This window comes from Quercus robur, chromosome 3 (genome assembly GCF_932294415.1).
Source record: "Quercus robur chromosome 3, dhQueRobu3.1, whole genome shotgun sequence".
NCBI classification, from domain to species: Eukaryota; Viridiplantae; Streptophyta; class Magnoliopsida; order Fagales; family Fagaceae; genus Quercus; species Quercus robur.
Window position 1 is genome coordinate 48,491,868 of NC_065536.1, and position 8,901 is coordinate 48,500,768.

Below are 8,901 nucleotides of genomic sequence, written 5' to 3' on the forward strand. Positions count from 1 at the left end.
TGTTTTATTTATGTCCTTAAACTTTACTAAAAGTTTGTTTTTAATCTCTAAACTATTGAAAATGTTCTTTTTTCATCCTTATTTTTGTCTCTATACCATTCAAAAAACTATTTACAAAGTTTAGGGATTAAAAAAAAACTTTTTTAAAGTTTAGGGATTAAAAACATACTTTTAATAAAATTTAGGTACCAAAATAGTATTTTACCCAATTTACTATTTTTCCCCTTCAATTACTATTTCTTTTCTTCTTCTTTTTAGGTTTTTTTTTTTAAAAAAATATTTGTTTTGACATCTATAACAAGACAAAATGTTATTTTAACATATTTTTTTTATATACACACACATAAAGGGCATGATCGAGAGAATTGTTTCTGTGGTATGCTTAATTTTATATGATCAAAATGTATTTATTAAAAAAAAATATAAAAAACAGATAATTCATTTAATCATAATTTTTTAAAATATAAAATAGATAGGTTATAAAAGACATAAAATAAAATAGTAGTGAGTTTCTTACCATATCTATTAATTTATTTTTTAGATCTCTACGAGGCCCAGCAATGATGTTAGGAAGCCAAGGTGTCATTTTCATACTTTGTGAAAAAATTAAAAATAATGAAGGAAATACATTAACACCACCAACAATATTTGAGTAATGGAAACACTCTTATCTGCCTATTCTTCACGGCCAAAACAACATACTGTTCCTCTCAAAAAAAAAATAAAAAAAAAATAAACAACAACAACTGCAACATACATGTTTCTCCTCGCATTTGTTAGAAAGTAGAAACACTATCAAGTACTATCAAGAAAATTCTTGAGTGGGACTGAGTGATTCAACCGTGCAATTCTTGAGTGGGTTGTATATTATATTCATCCATGGATTGATTACTCCCTTCACTGACAACAATCATGAATACAACACTTTCAAAAATATTTTACTATAAGTTTTTTTCCTAAAAAACTATTTATTTGCTTTTTATGTTTTGTTCCGTATGAATCTATTCGTACACTCAGAGATAAAGCATGTGATTGAACTGAAATTTTCTCTAGAACCTTTCACCGGAATCACTACCTAATTAACGGTTACAACCAAACTGTCATACACCCATTATATACAAACTCCAATCCGAAAGTCATGCGGCGAGTGATGGGACAACTACCGTTTTCAGTGAAGGCAGAGACATGAATCATAATGTTGCTTCAACGTAGCACTTGGACATTGTTTTCCTTTAATGTTAGGTTAAACATTATACAAGAAAAAAAAAATTATTAACTTGGTTTTTCATGGTTTTGATTCCTTTCTATTGTTTGGATGGGTTTGGTAGATAAGATAAGAGAGTGTGATGAATTAGCTTCTAGAAAATGGTAATCAAAAAAGCAAGCTTAAGTTTGATGGTTGGTCCTACTATACCATTTGGTTACGAATGCATTATGCTCAAAATTTAAGCTTATATTGGTGTTTGGTATAGGATTGGTATAGGGGTTAAAGGAACCTAATTAAACTCATTAATTCCCCAGTTATAGGCTTATTGGTTAGCCATGAATTTCTATTAAATGATCCTTGGCTATTTTGGAACTGAGTCAAGATGGTAGGAAAGTAATTTTGAGGGAGAGAGGTGGACAACTTGGTAAAGATAATAGTCATGATGATACAGAGAAGCTAAAGTTGAGGTAATTGGGGAAGGTTTTTTATTATAATGATTAGGTTTGTCAAAACCAAGGGTATGGGATGCGGTGAGTAATCATTTCTTCTGCCTAGGGAAGAGAGGTTTTGGTCCTTGTTGGTGGGTATAATGTATGATAGGTCATGATGATCATCATCATGGATTCCCTTCTTTTACGTGTGCATTTGTTTACTCGTACGATCACTTTTTTGAATCTGAGAGGGTTCTGGATTTGATTTCGGCATTGCTTATATAGCTCAGGCTTATTATTTCTCTACTAATGGGCCTAACATTGAACAGAAACAGTTACAAAAGGGCCCAATTATAGTCATCAGGCTTTTATAGAATGTAATCCAAGCCTCGGATCCCAGGTGACCAAGAAAAAAGGGCCCCAGATATTTTGCAAGCCCATTGGTCTTTTTTTGTTTAGGGAAGATTGCTTTTCAAATGAAGCAGGTGATCTTGATATAGTAAGGGAACAAGATAGTGCTTAATCACCTGGCAAGTCCTGATTTTTAGTGAAATGGGCTGGTTTTTGAGTTTCCTATATGCCCAACTAGTATGTTGTCTTCTAATGAGGTGGCCTTAAACAAGTTAAGTTCTTAAGAGGCTATTTGATTCAAGTAAAAAAGGGGTGTATTTTATTTTTATTTTTAGTTTTTCATAGGACCCATAATTAAAAAACTAGTTTGGCTATTTAGGGGCTGTTTGGCAAATTTATTTGAACAACAGTTTTCATTGTTTAAACAACACAACATGCATTTTTACAACACTTTTTCACTCACAAGTATTTCCATGACACTTAAACAACATTACCAAACGGACCCTTAGTTTTTCATCTTTCATTTTCAATATCCAAAAAAGTGGGTTTCAATATAGAAAATGAAAGCTACTTTTGGCCAAATTAAAAATGGGTATATTGGCATTTTCGTAAAAAAAAAAAAAAATCAACTTCGTGGGTCCTACCAACGGTGAGTTGTTCATCTGTGTGTGTGTGTTACCATCAGTGAATGTCAAATAACTAGAAATTGAACATCTCTCGTTCAAAGACAATTTTTGTGTATATACGAGCTTTTATTGGGTAGCCCATCTATGAGGAGAGCGAAAAGGAAATAATATGCGCAATGCTCTTTACTCCACGAGATAGAAAAATATAGGTTGTGAGCCTTATTTGTGATGTATAAAAATATAGGACACGAGCCTAAGTCCTGAAGTAAGAAAAATATGGGTCATGAACCCACTTCATTAATTAGAGAAATTATGGGCCATTTGCCCAATATGTTGGTTGTGAGAAATTGAGCCATTTGCTCAATATGTTGGTTGTGACAGCTTCTTTTTTCTTTTCTTTTTTCCAAAAAAAAGGGTAGAGGGAGAGGGGCTATGGCCCTTGTTTTGTTTCAATGTTTTGTTTTGTTTTGGTTTTATTTTTATAGACAGATAGTGTCCCTCTCCCTAATTTATTAATAGAAAATTTAAATTATGTATAAATTCTATTTAATGGTTCTCCCTTTTTTTTTTGATGTGTAACAACAATTAGTAAAAGATGGGAGATTTGAACCATGGTTTTCCGATAAATAAGACTAGACAACATCATTGAGTTAAAAGGCTTTTAATGATTTTCTTTATTTTTAAATAAAAAAATGTACAAAGACTCGATTTAAAGTATTACTTTCCTATCTCTTTCTTTTTTGGTTTTAATATTCAATTGTTTGCTATACATAACTAATTACTTTATGAGTATTAAAATGTATGTTCATAAACATATATAACTAAATCTACATTGTAAAATTTATGCAAATATATATATTTAGTAAAAATTCTTTTTTTTTTTCCAAAAACAAATTCTTTTCATTTAGGTTTATCATTATTATATCTCTCTTATATAACATTATATATATTAAGGCATATAAAATTTACATTTAATATTTAATTTATATGAAACTAATTGATTTGCATAAATTATACGGATTTTAAAATTATAATTTTTTTAATAAAGTACTTTTTAAAATTATTATTATACTCTAATGCGTAATTTTTAATTTATTTACATAAAAATATTAATTTAAATTATTTGAAGAATATTAATTGTCATATAATTTACAGAATAATTATACATTACTCAATGGAAGAAAATATTTATCTTGAATTATAATGAGAAAATTATATGTGTGTGTGGATTTAAAAATTTATTAATATATTTAGCTTCGTTTAAAAAAAAAAAAAAAAAAAGTCACTTGGTATTGTATGAACCCATTCCATACCCTTTTTTTTCTTTCTTTACAAATTTATGCCTAAGTTAACGAGTAGGATTGTGCCACTTGGCCTGAGAGTAAAAACAAGGACATGAAATGTTTGGGTGAAGTACCTCAACCTCTTTTTCTTGGATAAATTTTTAAGTTCTAGAATATATATAGAAATAAAAAAGATTTTAAAGTTCACATGCAAAAGATGTAGGCCACTGTACTTTCAAGCTTCTTCGTTCTTTAGTTCAAAATAGAGAATTGTGATTTGTTTCACTGTGAATATAATCAATTATGAGTTGGTGCAAAGCTAGTTATAGAAAGAGTGTTGTTAGCCCCGAAGACTGTTACAGTGGCATGATTCAACAAAGCCTCACCAACCAAAGCTCATCTCAATTTCACTCTCACTTGTGCCCCTTAATAATCCCACGCACAAAACATGATCACAACTTCACACGTCTTTCTTCCTCCTTATAAAGCACATGTCAATCCTCCCTTGTTCATTCACATATACAATATGGGAACTTATTTGCATAATTTGGCACAAGATGAAGAGCATATTTTCCAAAGCCGATTTCCCGCTGTTCCGGTCCCTGATGATATCACATTACCAGAATTTGTGCTCCAAAATGCTGAATTGTACGCCACTAAGGTAGCATTTGTGGAGGCTGTGACTGGAAAAGAAGTTACTTATAATGATGTGGTTAGAGACACTAGGAGGTTTTCTAAGGCCTTGAGGTCTCTCGGTGTTAGGAGGGGGCATGTGATAATTGTTGTACTTCCAAATGTTGCGGAGTATGCCATTGTTGCTCTTGGAATCATGACTGCTGGGGGTGTGTTCTCAGGTGCAAACCCAGCTGCACATGCATCAGAAATTAAGAAGCAAGTGGACGCTGCTGAGGCCAAGTTAATTGTCACAAATGGCTCAAATTATGAGAAGGTAGGTATACTTTTTTGAAATTTTATGAGATAACCTAACTTTAAGCATATGTACTAGGAAAATGTTAAATTGCTACAAATTTTATTACAAAAGACTTACAAATTGATATTACAATAAATATAATTAGTACTACTTTAACACATAATAAATAAATGTTTTTGTTAACAAGAGACTTTAAAAATATGAGAATGAATAAAAGTTAATAAACAAATGTCTTTTAAACTAAAAGTAGCTCGACTTCTCATAAAAAGCCAATCGACTATATTATAAAATTCAATTTTTTTAGGCATATATGATCACTCGTTATTCGGACCCATAAATAAATGTCTTAATTGCTTTTTGTAGGATTGGTGAGACAACTGTTTGTAAAGTGTATGTAGCAAAATTTGAACTAACACTATAATGCATCTAAGCTATATCATTTTGAAAACTACAGGTGAAAGGTTTAGGGCTACCAGTCATCATACTGGATGAAGAATACATTGAAGGTTCCATGAATTGGAACAAACTGCTTGAAGCAGCAGACAAAGCGGGCACTAGTTTTTTTAATGAGGACGTGCACCAGACTGATCTGTGTGCCCTTCCATTCTCATCAGGCACCACAGGGTTGTCAAAGGGTGTAATGCTGACTCACCGAAATCTGGTAGCTAACCTGTGCTCCACACTCTTTAGTGTAAAACCAGAAATGGTGGGTCAGGTCACTACAGTAGGCCTAATACCATTCTTTCATATTTATGGGATCACTGGAATTTGTTGTGCCACACTTAGGAACAAGGGAAAAGTGGTGGTGATGGGAAGGTTCGAACTTCGAACATTTCTGAATGCTTTGATAACACAAGAGGTCACATTTGCACCAATTGTGCCACCAATTATTTTGCAGCTGGTTAAGAATCCAGTAGTAGAGGAATTTGATCTCACCAAGCTCAAACTTCTAGCCATTATGTCTGCAGCAGCTCCACTGGCACCAGAGCTTCTTACAGCCTTTGAAAACAAGTTCCCTGGTGTCCAGGTCCAAGAGGTGAGCACAGCCTCCTTTTAATTTGCTTCTAAATGCTGTAACAAATGGTTCATGTTATGTATGTCTTTGATATGTGCCAAGAGACTTATAGCTTAACCGGCACTTCTTATTATTTCCAACAGAAACATCCAGATTTAAGAGTTGAAGTCTTCCATCTCCAATTATTGATGTATGTCTTTGATATGTGTTTGTGCTAAATTACTTTTTCACTAACAGGCATATGGACTAACTGAGCATAGCTGCATCACACTCACACTTGGGGACCCTGAAGACGGTTCTCGAATTGCAAAGAAAAATTCTGTGGGTTTCATCCTCCCAAATTTGGAAGTAAAATTTATTGATCCTGAAACTGGTCGATCCTTGCCCAAGAATACACCTGGTGAAATCTGTGTCAGAAGCCAATGTGTAATGCAAGGTAAAGAAGATACTAATTACAGAGGATAATATTGTTGTAATCACACGTCTAAATGTGCTGCTAAAATAAATTCAAACTTCAAAGTATTTTTTGTGTGCAAGATAAATAAGCAGTCTTCATCACTATGATGACTCACTTAGATGTTGTGGTTATTGCTCCATGTTATATACTTTCTCTCAGGTTATTATAACAATGAGGAGGAGACTGCTCGCACCATCGACAAGAAAGGGTGGCTTCACACTGGTGACATTGGGTTCATAGATGATCAAGACAACGTTTTTATTGTGGATCGCATTAAGGAGTTAATCAAGTACAAAGGTTTTCAAGTAAGTTCCTGAAATGACATGGTATGGGTCTATGTTATAACACTCAGACAAATGATACAAGAAAAGGAACAGTTCAAAGAAAAAGGCAAAAAGGAATAGTTATTCAGCCAATAATTTAAAAAATAAATAGTGGGGGGGGGGGGGGGGGGGGAATAATTTCAAGACAGATTAATATTGCCCCGGAACTAAATTGAGAGTTCACAAATTGGATACATAAGGTCCATTTGGGTAGTGCGCTGCGTACGCATTTTGCAAGTTTTGGGTCTTTTTTTTTTTTTTTTTTTTTTGTAAGTCCAGCTCATTATGCACTATTCATTGGTCATGAACAGTGATTTTAGGTCAATGAACAGTGATAAACAGTAATAAACAATAAAAAATTATTTTTTATTGTTTTCAGTTTTCAACAAAATAAGTTGTATCCAAACGCACACATAATATTCAGTTTTGCGTCCATTATAAAATATAAACCAAAATTTCAGAAATCACAGAGATAATCTAAAAAATACTAAGCACCAATTTGTTTGTTATTTAATTACAAATTGACATGACAATAAATGTATTAACCTATTAGGAACTATATTATCTTCCAAAAACCTTTTAAAAAAATTCTTATTATGATATATAATTATGGAAAAAATACTACTACCTTTTAACGACCATGAATCAATTTCTTTTGAGAAATTTAGTGATCTGATTTTATTTATTTTTAATTTCAAATATTTGAATCAAAATAATTAACCATTAGCCAAGTTCGGCCAAATTATTTGCCTTGTAGGTGGCTCCTGCTGAGATAGAGGCTATCCTTCTTACTCATCCCTCAATTGAAGATGCAGCCGTAGTTCCGTGAGCAACATCATCTTTATTGTTCCCTTTATTTCTATTTTATTTTCTAGTTGTTTTCTGCTTTTAGAATTTGGAGAATTGAATTCATAATGTTTCTCACACTTTATGGTGCTTTGGAACATTCAGACTGCCTGATGAGGAAGCTGGAGAGATCCCAGCTGCAAGCGTTGTGATGAGCCAAGGTGCAAAAGAGAGTGAAGAAGATATCAAGAACTACATTGCCTCAAATGTTGCACATTACAAGAAAGTGAGAGTGGTGCACTTTGTGGACACAATCCCAAAATCACCTTCTGGGAAAATAATGAGAAGGCTTATTAGAGAGAAGATGGTGGAGAAGATGCGGGCAAAGCTCCACAGCGAATCCAATGTTGAAAAATAAGCCGCTAAAACTTTGTGATTAAGAGATAAAATGTCTCCATCTATATAACTTTTATCATGCTATAACTTGTTTAGTGAATGATATTATCATGCGTTAGTGCTAGTTGACCTTTCAATAAAATTATCATCCCATGTCTTAGTATCCGTTTGGATAGCACTGAAATACTGTGCATCTACGTTTCCCAACAACAAGCATTTTTTTAGTGGGTCTCATGCATTGTTTACGGGACTCACAAATACTTTTTTCAGTAAAAACAACTTTAAAATTAAGTCCCACGGCACTATTCATATATTTAAAAATTATTTTGCTACAGTGTTTTTAGTTTTCAACAATAAGCGGTATCCAAACAGACAGCAGGTAAATGGGAGCATTGAAAAAAAAAAAAGTATGGAATCCAAATTACACCATTTAAATTTATGCAAAATGTCATTTTAGTCCCCAAAACTGCCATTTTGGTGTTGAAAGTTGGTGGGCTCTATTGAATACTTTGTATATCCAAGTAGATTGTAATACTAAATTTGATCCCACCGTAGAAGTGGGAGAGTTATATGATCTCTTTAGAAGAAATAGAGTGAACGAAACAATAGAAAACAAGTAAGAAAATTAATGCATTGTCAGCGAAGTTGGCCTGAAACTCGCCTTAAATTGGTTCAACAGAGTTTGAGGTTGGTGAAGTTTGCCTAAAAGTGCTCTAAAATTGGGTCAACCAAGTTTTGAGTGAATTTCAAGTGAATATTTCTATCAACAAATAATCAGTGTGTTAAGTTTCAAACTCACCTCTCAATGCTTGAAGGCAAATTTTCTTCACCTTATGAACTTCCTTTAAAGAGTTTTAAAGAATCTCCCATTTCTCAAACATGTTTTTTTTTTATCCAAAACTTGATATATCAACACAACTGGTTTTTTTTTTTCTTTGGTTCTTCACAGTGTTTCCTCAAATCTTTCAACCAGAAACTAATCATTGTTCCTTTTGATTTAGAATTATAGATATTTCATCTTATGACTTCGCATAACATTTTTTTACTATCTACCATGCATCTTGAGATTAAAGTAACGCCTTCAATCAGATTCTC

At 32.7% G+C, this 8,901-nt stretch overlaps 1 protein-coding gene across 1 annotated transcript; it reads left to right on the forward strand.

Annotated features, from left to right (window-relative positions):
• Nucleotides 1-4,424: 4,424 nt before the first annotated feature.
• Nucleotides 4,425-7,828, forward strand: LOC126719693 (4-coumarate--CoA ligase-like 1). Its single transcript, XM_050422222.1, has 6 exons — nt 4,425-4,847; nt 5,284-5,865; nt 6,082-6,280; nt 6,461-6,606; nt 7,382-7,449; nt 7,576-7,828. Exons 1-6 carry the CDS (start codon nt 4,425-4,427, stop codon nt 7,826-7,828), a joined length of 1,671 nt encoding a protein of 556 aa, XP_050278179.1.
• Nucleotides 7,829-8,901: the final 1,073 nt, after the last annotated feature.

Bases quoted from the DNA above. Each gene is read 5' to 3' on its own strand.
- LOC126719693 (XM_050422222.1), top strand. From the start codon at position 4,425: ATGGGAACTTATTTGCATAATTTGGCACAAGATGAAGAGCATATTTTC. The intron at 4,848-5,283 runs GTAGGTATACTT...TGAAAACTACAG, and splicing joins ATGGCTCAAATTATGAGAAG to GTGAAAGGTTTAGGGCTACC. The intron at 5,866-6,081 runs GTGAGCACAGCC...TTTCACTAACAG, and splicing joins CTGGTGTCCAGGTCCAAGAG to GCATATGGACTAACTGAGCA.